At 53.2% G+C, this 18,575-nt stretch overlaps 6 protein-coding genes across 6 annotated transcripts; 4 read left to right on the top strand and 2 right to left on the bottom strand.

The window, feature by feature from the left end:
* Nucleotides 1-231: 231 nt before the first annotated feature.
* Nucleotides 232-2,616, top strand: UHO2_01390 (uncharacterized protein; the record flags this gene model as incomplete). The annotated part of the gene is made up of 2 exons (XM_041553857.1): nt 232-2,391; nt 2,560-2,616. 2 exons carry the CDS (start codon nt 232-234, stop codon nt 2,614-2,616), a joined length of 2,217 nt encoding a protein of 738 aa, XP_041409791.1.
* A 340-nt stretch (nt 2,617-2,956) lies between these two features.
* On the top strand, nt 2,957-7,084 carry UHO2_01389 (uncharacterized protein; the record flags this gene model as incomplete). The annotated part of the gene is made up of 1 exon (XM_041553856.1): nt 2,957-7,084. The coding sequence occupies one exon, from the start codon at nt 2,957-2,959 to the stop codon at nt 7,082-7,084; it is 4,128 nt and encodes a 1,375-aa protein (XP_041409790.1).
* An 89-nt stretch (nt 7,085-7,173) lies between these two features.
* Nucleotides 7,174-8,745, bottom strand: UHO2_01388 (uncharacterized protein; the record flags this gene model as incomplete). Its single annotated transcript, XM_041553855.1, has 1 exon — nt 7,174-8,745. One exon carries the CDS (start codon nt 8,743-8,745, stop codon nt 7,174-7,176), a length of 1,572 nt encoding a protein of 523 aa, XP_041409789.1.
* A 916-nt stretch (nt 8,746-9,661) lies between these two features.
* Nucleotides 9,662-11,365, top strand: UHO2_01387 (uncharacterized protein; the record flags this gene model as incomplete). The annotated part of the gene is made up of 1 exon (XM_041553854.1): nt 9,662-11,365. One exon carries the CDS (start codon nt 9,662-9,664, stop codon nt 11,363-11,365), a length of 1,704 nt encoding a protein of 567 aa, XP_041409788.1.
* A 126-nt stretch (nt 11,366-11,491) lies between these two features.
* On the bottom strand, nt 11,492-12,472 carry UHO2_01386 (uncharacterized protein; the record flags this gene model as incomplete). The annotated part of the gene is made up of 1 exon (XM_041553853.1): nt 11,492-12,472. The coding sequence occupies one exon, from the start codon at nt 12,470-12,472 to the stop codon at nt 11,492-11,494; it is 981 nt and encodes a 326-aa protein (XP_041409787.1).
* Nucleotides 12,473-12,788: 316 nt separating this feature from the next.
* Nucleotides 12,789-18,248, top strand: UHO2_01385 (uncharacterized protein; the record flags this gene model as incomplete). The annotated part of the gene is made up of 1 exon (XM_041553852.1): nt 12,789-18,248. One exon carries the CDS (start codon nt 12,789-12,791, stop codon nt 18,246-18,248), a length of 5,460 nt encoding a protein of 1,819 aa, XP_041409786.1.
* Nucleotides 18,249-18,575: the final 327 nt, after the last annotated feature.

Raw genomic sequence — 18,575 nt, 5'->3', positions numbered from 1 at the left:
TAGGAGTCCATGGTCTCCATGGAGACTGCACTACGACCATGCTCTCTACTGGTGTCGACTAGGTCTTCGATACCTGTGCTCCTTCCATATGAACCCATGACCCTCCTGCTTCTTGAGCATCCAGGCCCATGACAGAGACTACCGAAGAAGTTCTGGCCATACGCGATCAGGGCTGCAGCGTTCAAAATAAACCTCACTCCGAGCGTTGATAATGAATTCCCTTACCAAGCGATGTTTGGCAAGTCGCCGGAACGAGCTTTAAAGCTCCTACGAGTGTTTGGTTGTCTGGCATGGGTAAACATACCCAAAGTTAAACGGGACAACAAGAAACTGGACCAGCGAGCCGTCGCATCCATTTTCTTAGGGTACAGTCTAGAGAGGAAGGGCTGGCTTTTCTACAGCCCGGACTACAATCCGAACATCTTCTGGAGCAATTCAGCAAAATTCATGGAATCAAAGTGCTGGTCAGACAGAACAGAGTGGCGACCGGTTGATACAAAGGCACCCCCAATGACGATGACAGAAGAAAATCTCGAAGATCTAGGATATAACAAAGAAAATATATTCGACGAAACAGATGAAGAGCCACTACGAGAATACATGGATATGGAGTCAGACTCGGAAGAAAGATTACGCGAAGGAATAGCAGAGGTGATGGAACAAGGACCAATCGCCGAAACTCAAATTGACAGCGAATTCTATGGACTCGTAGCGACGCAACCGGAACGGAGAAAGAACCTGGACCCAACCATACATGAAGCAATGAATGGAGAGGACAGAAAGCACTGGGAGGAGGCCATGCGAAAGGAGCTGGATGGATTAGAGGCGATGGGCACATGGGAGATAGTCGACCTTCCAAAGGGTGCAAACACCGTCGACACACGTTGGGTACTCAAGATCAAAACCGATGCAAACCTCGTGCCAACAAAGTTCAAAGCCCGGCTCGTGGCACGAGGTTTCACTCAACGCGAGGGCATCGACTATACAGAGGTCTTCGCACCAGTAGCACCTATCCAATCCATTCGAGGGGTGATCGCGGTCGCAGCAGTACAAGATTGGGAAATGGATTCTATTGACGTAAAGCAAGCGTACCTGAACTCCACTATACACCATGATGTATACCTCAAGCCCCCAGTAGGAATTGAAATACCACCCGGAAAAGTGTTGAAGGTAGTGAAAGGACTGTACGGTTTGAAACAGTCGGGCCGAGAATGGAACATCGAGTTAGACTCACACCTCCGGACGATCGGATTTCATTGCATGCAGAGCGCTCCATGCCTATACTCAAGAGGGACAGGCGACAAGATCACGATCATCACAGCATACGTGGACGACATGCTGATAACATCACCCAGTCGTGAGGAAGTAGACCGCGCAAAGCGGGAGATCATGGACAAATGGGAGACGCAAGACAATGGAAGGATCAAAGAATTTCTGGGTATCAAGATTATACGTGATAGAAGACGGAGGAGGATATCCCTGAGTCTAACGGCATACATCAAGGAAATGGTGAACAAATGGTTAGGAGGAGCAAACGAGAAATTCTGGATACCCATGCTGAGTGTAGCGAACACCGCCGGAGGCGAGCGATGTGAACCTAAGCGAGCAAAGAGGTATCAAGAATTGGTCGGCCAACTATTATGGGTCTCCAACACAGCCCGACCAGATATTGCCTTTGCCGTCGGCGTATTGGCGCGATATATGTCGATCCCGATCGACAGTGCATGGAAGGCAGCTGTCCACGTGGTAAAGTACCTGAACCAAACGAACGAATATCAGTTGCACCTAGGAGGAGAGACAAACGAGCACTCGGGTACACCGGTAACGACGTATACCGACGCAAACTGGGCATCCGACCCCACAAATGGACGAAGAAGTACCTCGGGGTCGATAACATATGTGTATGGATGTCCGGTGAGTTGGAAATCACACGTTCAGAAGTGTGTGGCACTGTCGGCAGTCGAAGCAGAGTTTGTCGCCGCTTCCGAAGCGGTACGAGAAACCTTATTCTTCTCATATTTGCTCCGGGATTTGGAGGTCACGGGCGTTCGGCCCGTACTATACACAGACAGCCAGGGGTGCATACAGGTGAGTAAAGACCCAGCCAAACATTGGAAGTTAAAGCACATCGACACACGGTATCATTTCGTACGCGATCACGTACAAGAGGGCGATGTGGAGATCAAATATGTCGGAACGGCAAACAACGTTGCAGATGTCTTGACAAAACCCTTACAGGGCCTTAACACCTCACGATTGGCTAGGATGATAGGACTGGAGATCCCGCCGAAGGGGGGAGTTGAAGATGCGTCGGCATCTCAAGCAAGGTGCACGTGTTACGGCCGAGACATCGAGATACGGGAGGCTCACATAAGTGAGGAGCACAATGAGGTACGCAATTGTTGTCATGGTGACAGCACAGTGGCACCCGGTATCATAGCAACACAGGGGTACAAATGAAGGAACACACCCTGCCTCGGATGGGATCAGAGCAGTGAATGGAGTATATATATGTGTTTGTCATTTAGTCTCACACTATGAAAACTAAGCATTACATAGAACATACGGCTGTGGCAAAGGGAGTCTGATCGTGACCCCGATAACGCCGTATATTAATTGTTATCTTCAATTCATTTCCTCTTTCGGAAGTCGGGTTCAAGAAGCCTAGCTCGTTCAAGCATTCCCAGCTATGGCCATTTACCACCCTTGATCTTGCTTTGCGACTCCACAAACAGCATTCATCTCAGCATATCCTTGGCTCCATCGCCCTAAACGCACTCATATCCGGGGATACAGGCTGCTACCCAGCTGCAAGCATAAATGCTGCCATTCCTACAGCCTACTCGTCATCACTGCAGCGCAATTCGACAGCTACAAGTTTTGAACGACCTTTCTCCACCAACTTCTTTCGACTCAGCGCGGGCAACCTCGCCCCCTTATGGCTAGCCCCGCCAGCATGGCGATAGAAGCATCTGCAAAGCGTCAGCGTACCAATGGCGCATCCATCAAGTCGCCGAGCAAGACTCTCCCTACTCCACTCTCTACGGAGCAGTTGCATACCTTGCGTCATGCTCAGTACCTCGACAATGGAGTCAGCGCATTGGAGCAGCTCGAGAACTTAAGAGCCGGTGCAGCTGATCTTGGTCAAATCGCCTGGTCGCTTCAGAACATAGTTGCAACCGCCTCCAACATTCAAGCGGCTGCATCCACATCAGCACGCGGCCATGTGATCGTTCAATATCCTATCGCCTCATCATCAAAGAGCTCACTTCCTCCCAGCTACCTCTACCCAGATCAAGCCAGCTTCTCGACAAGTTCGTCTGCAGGTCCATCTCAATCTCGTCTGGTCGCCCCCGCTAGCTATGACGATCCCAAACACATCTCCTTCAGTCCTTGCGGGTACTACCTTTGTGCCTACTTTCCCCTACCAGGCCGCTCAGGACTATCAAAAGCGGTCGCGACCTCGGCATCACCAGGCCCGTTACCCATTCCACCATCAGATCGCCTTGCCGTGGCTGGTCCGCTTCCATCAACTGCGAACGCTCCTCTGCTCAACCAGCTCAGTATCACAACACAACTGACGGACACGTCATTGTCGATACCGCAGGCCCCTTCTGCCTCAGCAGCATCAAATTCACCAAGTGATCCACCAACTTCCAAAGTGTGCATCTGGTCCCGAGCTGAGACGGGTGCGCTAAATGACTGGAAGCTGGTCCAAGTCACCCCAGTCAAGTCCTCTTCCAGCGCAGGAAAGTCTGCTGCATCTAACAAGCCAGACAACGTGCTCAAGATCAATGATAAAGGGCAACAGATTGCAAGAGACGGCAGCCGTTCGTCGCCATCCGATGATGATTCTTCGAAGCAAGCTGTCCTACTAGGCGGTATCAAGAAGGCTGTCTGGCTGAATCGCCCTCGTCGTCGAGTTGTGCTTGGATCTTCAGCTTCCTCATCCAATCATTACGGCTCAAACCCGTTCAGTCGGCTAGCTGCCCGTGGACCCAGCTTTCTCTCCGCCAGCGCATCTTCAGGGGAGGATGCTGGTCCCGACCCGGATGTCGCACTTGCCGTCTTCGGTCATCATGGTCAAGTCACTTTGCTTTCTTCTCGCAGGTCAGACAGAGAAGCGATGAGGCTCAACCTCGGCTCAATGCAAGACGCAAGCTCCTCATCAACTTCCGAGTACGGCTTCTTCACCAGCATCCTTCAATCCTCACTTTATACGCCACGTTTACAACCCTCGCCAATCACGCTCGACTCTGCTCCCAGTCTTGGAGAACGCCAGCCCGGTCAAGACGCGGCCTACAGCTCTCCGTTCTCAACAAGCAAAGGCGACAATCACGACCAAGATGCACGTTTGACCCATCTCGCCGTTGGCATGCCTGCCAACGACTCGGTCCTGATCGTCGCATCAAAGCGATCTTCCACCGCCTCGTCGCTCATAGACCTCACTGAGGTCACTGTCGACTTGCAAGGAGAAGCAATTACGATGATCACTCGGCCTCTGCAACCTGCATCCCTGTCTTCAGCTAGCTTCGGCAGCTCAAGCGATGCACAACAGGACGGCACTGCCAGTCCAGAGAACGACGCTGCGCCCGTGGATCTTGACGGAATCTCTATCCTCACATGGGCAGAGGTAGAGGGTCATTCTGTCAACGGGACTGATCAGACTACGGGATCATCTGGGTTGAGGTTGATCGCTGTTTCCTCGCATCTCGAAGCACACGCCGCTAGCGCGTCAGACTCGGCACATGAAGACAATCTACAGTCAAACATGCGCAGCAATATTGCAGCTTGGGACCTTGACAAAGCGGAGAACGAGCTGAGCGACGCATTCGCTTCCCTTGAATGCAGAAAGACGGGGCAGGCTCCAAAATGGCTCGATTGGCAGCTGCGATTTGCTCAATCCAAGACGTTACCAGATAGACTCGTCACCTCGCTCGTTGCAGACGCGTATGGTCTAGCTGCTGCTGATCTAGCGATTCTCACAGCTCTCAGTCCAGCTCCTGGCAAGCAGAGGCTTCTTTCAGAGCATCTTGCTTACTTTGACCTCAGTAAGCTGGATCTGGTGGAAAGCGCCTCTGCGGCGATGCCAGCTCGCGCAATGTCACGGTCCTCAAGCCCCGTCGTCTCGAGCAACGGCGCTCTTATCGCGACTCTTTCCAATGTCCACCATGGAGCATCGTCGAGAGGTGTCATTATGTGGAAGCTGCCCACGACAGGCGTGACGGACGATGCTCGTAAACTGATGTCTGAGCTGCTCGCCTTGTCATGTTTGCGCAAGTCGGATGCTAGCGACATCAGCCGTGCTTTCGCTTCGTCTGCAATCGACGACAATGTTGGTAAGCTTCTTGTCGAGGTTGGCGACCTACTCAAGATCACCGACTCCAAAAGACAAGATGTGCTCGTCAAGATCGAGGGTGCAACACAGAAGGGACCTAGCCACGATACCAACAGCATCCCTTTCCATCATGCGCTTCGCTTGCTCAAGATCCGTATGGCCATGGGATCGGCGATGGCTAATGCCAAGTCGAGTGTGCGTCTGGAGCGACTCATCCTTGAGTTGGCTCTCTGCTATCAGGTCTTGCGTTTAGCTCGGACCATGACAGAGGTGACGCTGACACCGCCGCCACCGCCAGCAGAGAACAAGAAGAAGTCAAGCGCGGCTGCAAAAGCTGCTGCTGCCAGTACTACCAATGCCAGCGAAACGCGCGTTCGGGTGTACTACCGCCTCGAAAGCGTATGGCCACTTCTTGCTCAGCTACAGTGGTTCCTCACGCTGCTTGATGGAGTCAGTAAGCTTGCCCTGGCTACCTCAATGGTCACAGACGCATCAAAAGCAGACTCCAACAGTGCAACAAAAAAGAGTTCTCCCGAACAAGACTTCCTCCGAATGCTCAACAAGCCCACACCCCGTCGACTTGTACTCCAAATCGCCGCCCATTTCTGCGACTTTGTAGAATGGATCAACAGCACCACCAAAAAGGAGAATCTTCCACCAGCAACAGGTACAACCGCAGGCGATGAAGCGATGGCATTCTTCTCCTCGACCAACTCCGCTGATGCCGGTGGAGATGGAAGGGTGCTAGCAGTCAGTGAGCAGATGTCGCTTGCGAGAGATGCGTTGAGGCTGGTTGCAGGCGATGCGAGTATCGATTTGGCTGACTTTGCGCAGTTGTTGGCAAAGATCGAGGCGGAGTCGAGTAGTGCCAGTGGGGTTCGTGAAGCTGATCGTTTTTGGTGGGCTACACTTAGTGGGAAAGCAGATGTGGGTGGGGCAGAGGTGAATGGGAACCTGAAAGCGGAGGGAGAAGAGTTAGGAGGGATGGAGGGCAAGTTGTTGAGTTTGATTGTTGATCCGGAATCGGGAGCTTTGGTGGACGTGTTGACGCTGTTCGTTTCGCCTGCAGATATTTCGGATGAGCGGAATGTGCTGTATGAGAAGAGCACTGAGGATACAGAAGCAGCAGATGAAGACGTCTCATCGTTAATGAAAGCTCTCTCGGCAATGTCAGCGAAGCGTAGCGGCGACGAAACAAGGCGAGATATTGTTCGCAAAGTCTCTCTCCGCAATGCTGTTACTCAATCGGTCATTGTCAACGACGCTGCGACACTCCTCGGCACGCACTCTACAACCCCGATCCCCTCTGCTCAGCGTCTTCAACCGCCATTTCAACCCAACTCCACTGGCACTGCTGGTACGGATGCTACCAACCCCAGCACAGGCGAAGCGAACGATACGATGGTCAAACTCTCACTTATGCGAGCAAAGCGTTGTGTACGATGCTATGCTCTATCCCAAGATCCTGTTTTGGTAACATACTCTCTCTCCCCTCCGACAGCAGTACCTGGAGCACCTGGAGGAGGTATGATGGTAGACCCGAACTTGCCACCACAAGTACAGATGCAGATGCAGGTTCAAATGCAAATGCAAGTGATGCAACAAGACGGACTCCCTTTCATGCCGGTACAGATGATTCAACCACAGCCGAAGTTGGTTGCGATCGAAGTCTTGGCTCCTACCCAAGGTACAGGTGGTGCATTTAGATTCAATTGTCTTTGCGGTGGAGGTTGGTGGGTGCTCTAAAACTACCTCCCCTTCATAGGTTGTATGACGTAGAGTAATATAATACATTCTCCCCCTAAAAAGGTAGTGCACCACTAGGATGACTTGGATCAAAACCCCCCAAAGCTGTGTGGCCCAAAGCTGGGTGGGAAGCTTTCTTTCTTCTTCCCATTAATGTATTCCAACCTAGGACAACTTTCGATAAAGTCCCAGAAGCTGGGTGCGGTGTTCTGTTGTGGCATCGGATCAACCTCCAGCCACATTAAATGCGGAAGACGGGAGGTGAGGGTGGACCAAAGGGAGTTGTAGTTGGAGAATGCGCCGGAGATGTCGAATATTAATCGGAGGTGGGTGAGGGTAGAGGAGAGGGAGAGGATGGTGGATGGGAGTGGGGGTTCGGGGGTTATGGGGTAGATATCGAGGCAGGTTAGGGAGTTGAAAGAGGAGGTGAGGAGGAGGCGCAATTGGTGGAAGAGCGAGGTTTTCGAGGTGGAGAGCGAGAGGTGTTTGAGTCGAGCTCTGTTTGATGGTGCTGGTGAGGAAGGGGATGAAGGATGGGTGGAGGAGGGGGATGGTAGGTCGAGGTAGAGATGTTGAGCTTGCCTGCGTGGTGGGATTGAGGACGATCGTTGGAGTTCTTGCAACGGACTTTCCTGTCGTCCTCTTTGTTCTTCGTATCCCTCCGGTATTTCTCTCACCTCCCCCACCCCCTCTCCTATCTCTGCAGTAGCAAGGCTCTGTGCCTGAAACAAGGCAACAACCCCAGCCGGCAGCAGTGTACTCTCATAACCCGTAAACCTCAAAGTCTCCAGCCTCTTCAACCCAGCCATACCCTTATGTCCCTGATGAAACAATCTCCCATCCACCTCCAATCCCCTAAGCGAGGGCCCTAGCAAAAGCCATACCGCAGGGTTTGGCGGCGCTTCAGCTGACCAATACAAATGTTCAACTTGTTCAGGCATTGATCGCAGCAATGTGAGGAGATAGGTTTGATCGAAATCGAGGTATTTATCCGGAATCGACACTGCGATACTGCGGATGTGCGGTAAGGGATGGCGTAGCCCGAACTCAACAGGGCTCTGACTCTGGGGAGGAGAGGCGCGGGAGAAAGAGCGTCGAGTGGAGGAAAGAGAAAGGCAATCGTAGTTCTTCAGCAGCGTCGCGAGGCGGGGGAGATGCTGTGGTGTACGAATGACAATAGTGTGCCATACCAGGGGTGTTAGGATGTTGCGGAATGTGCGAGATGCAGATGCGAGGGAGAGAAGAGGAGTTATGCTTGAACCGGCGGGGAGGAGGGCGGTGTATGGTGGAGAGCAGTGTTTGCAGGGAAAGGTTTGGGAGGTGGGTAAGGCGGGGAGAAGGAATGTTGCGATATGGAAGAGTATTTCTGCTGGTAGGCTTGGTATCGTTGATCCTCTTTCTATAGCAGTAGTTGCTGATGAGACACCCTGCTGATTTGGGTCTTGAGAAGCAAAGCTGTGCGGTCCGTTTGAATCGTTGAACTTGTGAGCTTCCAGTGGGCGACCGTTCGTCTGGGTTGTTTCGAGGGACTGCTTCATCGAGCCTTTCAGGTCTGGCATGCTATTTGCCGTTGGAGCCTTTCGAGGTGATGGCAGAATGCTGAGCGAGTCCATGAATCGGACCGCATCAGCGATGGTTGGCTGTGCTGATGGACTCGTCATTGCGTCCGAAAGCTAGCTTAGGCCGTTACATTGTGGTTTCAATGCTCGAACGATGCGACAAAAACGTACGGAGCTATGATTCGCAGCGATGCTGAAGCTCTCTGATAGGGAACGGAGGACGTTGTGGTCGATGCGATAGAGCTCATGTCAAACGTCGAGTGAAGAAAACGCCGTTCATCAACCGAATTGAAAGCCGAAGTCTCGGTTTGTTAGATCGCGTCAACCTTGCCCATTCGGGTTTCCAAAAATGAGCTTCTAGGATCGTTTCGGTTTTGACGGCGGTCGAACAACGCCGTCTCGCTTCTTGCTTCTTGTCGATCCAATCCGATCCAGTTCCTTCGTATCTATGCATTCCAGAAAATCTTCCGACCGAACCTATCCCCCATGTGGGCCTCTCGCCAAAATTTTATACCCTTCTCATTGTTGCTTGTGTCTTTCCGATTCCGTCCGCCCCTTATCGGTGTCAGAAAGCTCGGTTGTGACGGACTAGCCTGTGCATTCCACCGGTCAATCTTGGTCGCATTCGGCTGTCGAAGGTTTTTTCTCCGAATCAAAAACCCTGGCTGACCCTTTCCGACAGTGCGAGGTGTCGGATATGACGGTCCCTCTTTCTTCTTCCTTCGTCGTTCATCGGCGGTAGCAGCATAATGTATGACATTGCTTGGATGTGTAGGGACCAGCTTTTCAGGTGTGACCGAAACACGCCCTGGTGTCCAGCTGTTCTTCGCGCGCTTGATATGTCGATGGTGTCCGGTCCTAAGTTACTTGCGCTCCATTGTATCTACTCCTTTGCTACCTCTTCCTACCCTTGTCATCAGACGTTAGTATACTCGCCCCTCTCAGCACTGCTCCTTGACGAAAGCAGCTACCTCTCTTCACCATACCTAAGGGTCATTGACACGCTTGCACTGCTAACATGGAGCCAACACGCTCATCAGTCGATAAGGCCTGCTCATCATGCTCCACAACAACGACACCTTCACCTTTGCACTCTAGCTTCTCATCAGCAGATGCAACAGCGGTCAACACAGCAGCTCCTACCCGACGAAACAGTCTCTCACTTAACACTGTCCTCTCCTCCCCCGGCACTTCTACACCATCAACGAAGCACACCGACTCCAAATCTAGCAAAGCTACACACGGAGGTGTCTCACCAAAATGCCTCGCTCAGCGACTTCTCCAACAACAACGCCCCCAGACGACCACCAAACTTGATCACAGCGACATCGAAACAAGCCCAAACACACTCGTCGTCAACACGCCCCGTACATCATTCGACAAGCTCGACCGACCCAAATTTCCCGAAGAGAAATCCCCCTCGCATAGCTCCCATGCTAACGTCGACATCGAAAAAGCCACCCCACTACCCACGAAACCAACCGATGTAGGCCCTGCACCCGACGGCGGACTTCAAGCATGGCTCGTTGTCGCTGGAACCTTCATCCTGATCATGACCAACTTCGGCCTCCTTACATCCTACGGCGTCTTCCAGACCTTCTATCTCTCCCATCAGCTCATCCACACTCCTTCATCGACGGTTAGCTGGATTGGAAGTCTGCAAACATTTATGATCCTCGGCGGATCATTTGTGTTTGGTAAGATTTCGGACGATTATGGCAGTCGATGGGTTCTCATCTGTGGAAGTATCATTACTTTTGTTTCAATGTTGGGAGTTGCGTTCTGCGAGACGTTGATTCAGTTGATTTTGGTGCAGGGTGTAGCGTTTGGATTGGGAGGGAGTATGTTGTTCTTGCCAGGGTGTGCATTGGTGAATCAGTACTTTGATAAGAAAAAGGGAACTGCGATGTCGGTTATCATTGGAGCGGCGAGTTTTGGTGGGGTTGTCTGGCCACTTATTCTTCAAGCGCTGTTCGATCATCCTGGGATTGGATTTGGATGGGGAGTAAGGATCGCTGCGCTGCTACTGGCAATTTTGTTAACGATCAGCAATGTCCTCATGAAACCTCGTTTGGCACCAACCCCAAAGGCACAACGCCAAAATTGGTCTCAAGTCTGGACTCTGCTCACGGAAGACTCTCAAACATATACACTCTTCGTCATCGGTACAGCCATTCTATTCATCAACTTCTTCGTCCCCTTCTTCACCATCGCTTCTTACGCCAAGAAAGTCAACTTCTCTCCTTCGATGGCTACACATATGGTTGCGATCATGAACGCTGCCTCGATGTTCGGTCGACTCGCTTCCGGTCCCCTCGCCGATCGGTATGGTCGATTCAACGTCCTCACACTCTTCGGATTCGCTTCCTTCCTATCCTTGATCCTATTCTGGCCAATCCCCGGACTCACGCTTACAAAAGCAGGAGTAATAACCCTCTCAATAACGTACGGTGTGGCATCAGGAGGAAGCATCGCAACGGTAGCTTCGTGCGTGGCACAAATCTCGAAGAAGAACGCAGGAGCAAAGCTCGGATTGATGTGGACTTTGGCTGCTCCAGGAACACTTGTCGGGCCAGTAATTTCGACAGCTCTGGTGAGTAAGATGGACGGACGGTATACAGCGCTTGCGGTTTGGGCAGCGGGGACGACGTTGGTTGGGTCGACAATCATCGCTTGGGTGCGATTCGGACTTTCGAAGGGGAAATGGATTGCTAAGGTCTAAGACCATTTCCCCCTCTCTTCACACCTTTGCATCATCATCATCATCATCATCATTCTTGTATAACACACACATTTGTACACTATATACCATTCGCATTGCAACATTTCTACCCATCCCTCTATGACACTACTTGCTATTTCCTGCGCCCAAAAAATCCAACATATGCTGCGCAGTAGCCTCCGGATGAGTCAACACAATATGATGTCCACTTTCCGGGATCACCGCCAAATCAATCTGTCCAAAGTACTTAGCAGTACTTATCGGGACCACATTATCCTTACCACCCCAAATCACACGCAATTTTGACCCGAAATCCCTCGCAACAGCCCGATGAACTTCATGACTGTTGAAGATCGGTCCGTCTTGCAAGCTCGATGTAAAGCTGAATTTATATCCTGGATGATACTCTGCTTGCCACCAAGCTAGAGACCCTTTGGGTGGGGTGGGGAGGAGGGGGACGAAGCGGAGAAGACGACGAAGGATGAAGTTGGGAAGTAAGTGAGATCGAATCAATTTGACTGCTGGACGGAGGTCTGCGTTGGGTGTGCCACCAGCGGGACAGAGGAGGATGAGTCGGTCTACTCGGCGAGGGTAGTAGTGAGCAAAGTGGGAAGCGATGGGACCACCGAACGACAAGCCGCAGAGATCGAACTTGTCCCAGTGTGGGAGATGTGCGAGAAGAAGGGTGATCTGGGAGACGAAGAGTGCAGTATCGTGTGTTACTTGTGGGGAATCAGAGTATCCTCTGCCGAAGAGGTCGAAGCAGAGGATACGATAGCCTGCCTTAATGAGGTAAGGTGCGATGAGGCTCCATGCGGGGGATGGGGTAGAGATGCCGTGTACGAAGAGAAGCTTCTTGCCGTCTTCGGGGCCGAACTCGTAGTAGCGGATGGTACCGTAGGGTGTGTTGAGGTCAGAGCCGTTTGGGAAGATATCGGCTGGGTATGGTTGGTCATGGACCTTGGCGGGTGCTTTGAGAATTTTGGGATAGTTGGATCGTAGACGAGCGTTGGAGATGAGGTACAGGAGGGAGGCGGTTCCGGCTGCAGCGGCGAGAGCTACTCTGCCGTCTTGCAGTCGGTTCGTGTACGATGAGAGGAATGACATAGCGCAGAGATGCTCGTGGAGGAAGAGGATGGTTGAGGTGGTGATGTCGATGCTTGCCAAGAAGATCTTCTTGAGTTGAAGAAAGGGTCCAACTTGGAAAGCGGGGAAACTTGGCTGAACTCCGCATGGTGCGGGCAAAGTTGTCGAGCTCTAACACAACGTGGATTTCAGAGGACCGTGCACGTCCCAAAAGCAACACCAAAGGAAGAGGAGAAAAGTGACACTTTTTGCTCAGCTCACTCTTTGGCCTTCACTAGCCACTATCATACGCCCATCACTGCAGCCTCGACTACACGGGATAGGCAGACGAAGCAAGATGGCGACCACTACGCCCTTGTCGCTGCCATTCGTTCTTCGTCAGAATGAACAAGCATCATCGTCCCAATCACATCGCAGGCGCTTCAAACCGGATCGTCCCAACTATCGAGCACTCTTGAACACGCATCATTCAGCTTCTGTTGCCACCGCTTCGTCCTCTCGACTTGCCAATGCCTCCAAGCTGACTTCAGTGCGAATCGATACCGACCAGCTCGAGGCGGATCTGCAGGAATGGGGTCTTCCCTCAACCGCCGCTTCGACCTCTTCATCCTCTTTAGCTGCCCCTCGATTAACACACCCAACTTCCGCCATCTCGTGGGACGAGAACTCTGTGCAATCCACCTGCTCCTACCTCCGAAGCTCTAGCGCTATCCTCTCAGCCAAGCCTGCATCTCTGGACCAATGGGATCCTTCGATCTCATTTGCACCCTTCGCTTCCAGCGGCCTTGAGCCAGTCGAGCTCAGTACGGAGCAGGACTCAGTACAGCAGCCTTTCAAGTACGATCCTGGTCTGGGACGTGTCATTGCTATCGGCAGAGAAGATGGCACGATCTCCATCTATCGAGCGTATGGCCGTATCGAAGACTATGAAGCTCTACCAACTACAGAACAACAGAAGGACGAAGCCGAGGATTCGCTTCCAGCGTCGGCGTCCGCCTCAGCCAACCTTTCGCATGCCAGCGTCTCGGCTTCTCGTCGCTTCTCAGCCGTCTCGAATCCATCACGCCTTCGTAGTCCAGAAATCGAGACCCCTTCGATTCGATTCCCCTCCTCGACAATATCTTCGTCGGGGCGGGAACCAAGCCCGCTTCTATCAAACTTCTCACACGTCTCACACGTCGACAGGTCGCCAATCACAGCACGCTCGACCATCTCAGCAGCATCTGTGAGCTCCACTGTAGCAGCCAATGTTCAGCTCGAAGAAGGATTACCAACAGGCTCTCTTCAGTCCAATGTCACAGCGACGGGGCACACTGCCGGCAGAGTCTACACGGAGCAGGCCGAGAATCGTTTGGAGCAGCAAATAGCAGCTGCAGAGCGTAATGACCATCAGCATGGCGTGGTTGGCGGTGTCATTGAACGTCTCGGCTTCTCTTTTCATTCTCATTCTCCACCCCCGCATCAATATCCTTCCGCGACGCATCAGCTTTCTCGCCAGTCGTATCATCGCACTCGTTCGAGCGAGTCACGCCGTCCATCTGCCACATCTCCACATGCGCCCTCTCCGACTGAAGTCGGTCCAAAGTCTCCTACCCGATCGAGAGGGCATTCGAACCCCACGACAACGCCTGTGGAGAACTTGCTCAAACCTCCAGCTTCCGATTCTTGGCTCCACGATCCTACCAGAGGCAGCTTCAGTCAAGTCATGACGCTGTTCACGCGCGACAGATCTCCGGTCGTCGCACTTAGACTGGTCCCTTTGCCCTCAGCAGGCGATGACAGTCAAGACTCTCACGCAACACCCACAGCGATGCAGCTCACAACAGACAAGGCTGCTCTCCTGGTGGTCCAGGAAGCCGGCAACATTTCCTTGTGGTCCATACTGGAAGGCAGCATGCTCTGGCAGACTGATGTCACCACAGCCCAGATTGCTTCATTCGATACAGAAATGAACGACCCAACCGCGAAGGAGAGCTCGGCATCACTCAGCGTCATGCAATCCCTAGGCAGACAGCTTCCGGCAGCCATTGGCACGCCACTGCCTCGCAGTCCAGCGGGATCAGCGAGGGCTTCCCCGCGACCCACTTTTGCTGGTGGAGATGCCAGCATGAGACGATCTATGCTACGCTTGGCTCTCGGCGGTTCAGATGCCACGGCCAACCCCAGGCTGTGTGAAGGTCATGGAGTCAAGCTTGATAGCTCTTTGCAGACGCTCCAGTGCCATGGACATGCACTTGCTGCGGTCTGGGACTCGCACACGTGTGCCGTCATGATCATCGACTTGACGGATGGACGCCTTTCACTTCATGAAGACATAGATGATGTCCATTCGGCCAGCATCCCCACTGTGCGTCATGTGCCCGGATCAGAGAACAGCATCGAGCTCGTATGGTGCGGCAAAACGGAGGGCAAGTTGAAGAAGCAGCCCTTGAAAGTTTTGACGTCCAATTCGACTGGCGCGCAAGCTACGAACAGTGAATCGACTCAGCAAGTCAAGCATCAGGGTATTGTGTTCGAGGAGATTCCAGATGCAGATAAGGATGGAAGCGAGCAATGGGCACTTGCTGACGACCAACGACAAGCGCAGAAGATATACTTCGTCGCCAATCGTGTTCTGGTCCTGTCGTCAGAAAGACTTTCAGTGCTCAGCACTCAAAGCGGTCAGACTCAATTCACACAAGAAGCTGCCGCAGCAGATCAGTTCAAGCGGCTGTTTGGATCGAGCCGCGACGGTCAACGTCTTCTCTTCAAGACGATAACGGGACTCGGCAAACTCGATCTCGTCACGAAGAGCTTCAATCGCGTCGAGCAGCATGACGTCGGAAATATCTCGAAGAACGAGGGCAGCACACCAAATTTCACCTCAATGGTAGCAAATACTTCCGCACGGCTTCATCTTACGTGGAACACGCCAGGGTCTGGGGCTTCGCTCGACAAGGTGTTCCTCCTGCAGCCACTTGCCGCTGATGATGCTAACACAGACTTGCAAGCGCAATCTGCAACGGAGCTAGCTGCTTTGAATCTGGCGGACTCGCGATTAGAGGACTTGCTTTCGGATCCCAAGTCGAGCTCTGTAGCTGGCCCTTCACCGGGACAACCTGCTCAGCCATTGCAGCAGGAGGGGCGGGTCGCTGCGGGCGATCGTGTTACCGCTATTCTCCCTCTCAGCCTCGAGAAAATTGCAGTCGCTAGCTCTGGTGGTATTCGCATCCTTCCTCTCAAATCCATAGCTGCTGGAGTCACCAGTCCAGCTACAGCACTTCCAAACAGTCTGAGCCTGGATCACCAGATCTGTCTCCTCCGCTCTGCCGTAGCTCCTCGGTCAGGTCATCGCCTCATCATTGGTGGAACGCTTGAAGGCGGCGTCGGCTTCTGGACCACGTCCTCTCATCCAGATCAGAGCAGCGGGTCAACCAGCGTGCCCGTTTTGGAAGCCACGCTCTCGGTCTCAACAACGCCCGTAGAGGCCCTCGTGGTCTTTGGCGATGAGGACAACGCAATTCGAATGCACGGCTGTGTCGCTTGCATCTGCGCAGACAGCTCAGTCACCATCGTTCTTCTGGAAAGCTTCCGTCCGCTCTACACTGTACCAGGTCGAGGTGCGCGCCTGACATCTTTAGCAGTACGTGCTGATGAGCTGCTTCTCACCTATGATGACGACAAAGCTCGCGTATGGGATCTGCAGTCGCAAGAGCTCCGACGCAGTATTGCAACTTACCAGGCGCAGGCGCTCGTAGAGGACGGCAAGGGATGGTGGACAGTGAAGACCATCGAGCCATACAGCCCCCTGCACTCGGGCACTACCGGTGTGCTTTCGCCACTGGCTGCAGCACGCGACGAGGCAGCCGCGGCGTTGCTGGTCGATCTGCGCCGTGCTATTGAGGCTGCCGCGCGTTCTGTCCGCGCACCTGCCACGAACGAAGCGTCGGCAGCACAACATCCATCCGCTCAGACCCAAACGACCTCTGCATCCGGGTCGGCAACTGCCGCCTCTCTTCAGCCACCGGCCACGTTACGCTCCGAGCAAGACATGGACAAAAGCGGTGCTACCACATCCGTCAGCATTGGCTCGCCCGCCGCGCGCAAGGCAGTCAACATCGTTCGTCCTTTGCTGCCGACTGTCTTCCCAATCGGACTGGACACCAACATGGACGCCAAGCTCGCCGCTCTGCTCGATCTTGATGATGGATCGAAGAGTCACAGTGCTTTCGCCGTCGGCCTTCATTCCACGTCGGATGCTCTAATGGTAGGCGACTCTTCTGCAAAAGCCAATTCTGACTCGAACGCCAAACAAGGATGGAAACTGGGCTCGCGGCTTACCACCACACGACTTCTGTCGGCGTCCGCGTTGCTGCGAGTTCTGGGCAATATAAGCGAGTTAAGGGGTCTCACCGAGGAGCTGCAGCAATTTGTCGAGGATGACGCCCAGCTTTCATCGCTCGTGGGCGTAGGTTTCCGTGGTGTGACACTGACTGAGCTTGTTCCATACTGGCTCGACTCGAACCCGGAGCTTCAGAGTGCTAGTCGTGCCATGTTCCACGCCGCACTGACACGTCTAGACGAGAAGCAGTTAGAAGAGATTTGCACTCAGTGGCAGGGTCTGCTCACCTCAGCAAAGGCGACGACACTGGTGTCAAAAGTTGGTGCTGACGGCAAAGTAGCCAGGGCAGTGGCCTCGGGTGCTGGCGGCGAGGCTGAGCTAAGAACGAGAGCGTTGGCTCTTCTCGGCAGTATTGCAGTGGAACGCTACACTAGTCTCTCTCCGAAAGTTCTTAAAGACATCGCCAGCACGATCCAGGGCTCTATCACGTCGGACAAAGGCAGCGAGATGCGCCTTCCACGAGAGCTGCAGATGCTGGCTGTTGCGATTGAGCTGTGTCGCAGCGGCTTTTCAATGTGGCAGCACTACTTTGACGCGACCGAGGTGGTGCATTCTCTGTTTGCGCTCAGTACTTCGACGACCTCTTCTGGTAGCAGCGGCAGTGGAGGTGACAGCGAACTGCGTGCACTGGCCAGGTCAGCAACGCTGCAGATCGCAGCTGAAAACACGCCGCTCTTCATGACGACCCTCTCGCTGGACATCTTGCATGCGCGATCAGCTGCACACTGCGCAGCCACGATGCGACTTGTCGCGTTCATGGTTCGAAAGCGACCCTCCGTGCTTGTCGCTAACCTACCCAGACTGGCCGAAGCGGTGGTCAAATCGCTCGATCCGACGCATACAACGATGCGAGAAGCAGTAGTCAACGCAGCCACAGTGATGATTTCAGAACTGGTATCAACCTATCCCAGTGTTAGCTTCTTTGGCGGAGGACAGAGGCTTGCGGTGGGGACCCACGAAGGAGCGGTGATCATGTACGATCTCAAGACAGCGACAAGGTTGTATGTGCTGGAAGGACATCGTCGACGAGCGGATGCGGCCAGTTTTAGTCCCGATGGACGTCGACTAGTGACGATGAGCTTGGAGGAAGGCAGGGTGTTGGTGTGGAAGACGTCTTCCGGATTCAGCAGTTTCTTTTCTCCCGGTCAGATGCCAAGGCAAGGTGCAACGGATGTCAAGTTGACCGATGGAGCATACAAAGCATTCTTGTTCAATGTTGGTGATCAACAGCATAGCTTGTCGCGGCCTTCGTCGATGGTTGTCAATGATCCAGCTGCAAGTCTGGTGCACGGTGGAGATGGGCATGGACAGGAGGAAAATTTTGTCGGGTTTGACAAGATTGGGTTTCAGTGGAACTCGGAGCGCAGTGTCAGGGTTCAGATCGGGGAGGCGCAGCTCAATATCAGCGTTGACTAGGCAAATGTAAGCATTGTCACCCTTATCAGTCGACATGGACCCTGCCGTGCTATTTTATGGTGAGAAGAAGGTAAAGCGGTTGGCAGCGTAGCGAGCAGATATTTAAAATATGTTACGTCGCGGAGTTCGACACGCAAAATTTTCGAAGGTTGGCTAGGCACGTGAGGTCAATTTGCGCCAACACAGAGCGCGAATTGAGGCAGCTTTCATCATCCTGTGGGCAACCCCTAAACTCACCCCTTAAGCCTCCTTGTCGAGGAAGCATCGAATGCTGCTCTGCTTTGCAACGCAATGGGATGCCACTCGAATCCTCATCTCACCGCTAAC

Source organism: Ustilago hordei, assembly GCF_900519145.1.
Source record: "Ustilago hordei strain Uho2 genome assembly, contig: UHO2_contig_02, whole genome shotgun sequence".
In the NCBI taxonomy this organism is placed as follows: Eukaryota; Fungi; Basidiomycota; class Ustilaginomycetes; order Ustilaginales; family Ustilaginaceae; genus Ustilago; species Ustilago hordei.
Note: the sequence above shows the minus strand (reverse complement) of the source record. Positions and strands in the feature narration are given on the sequence as shown.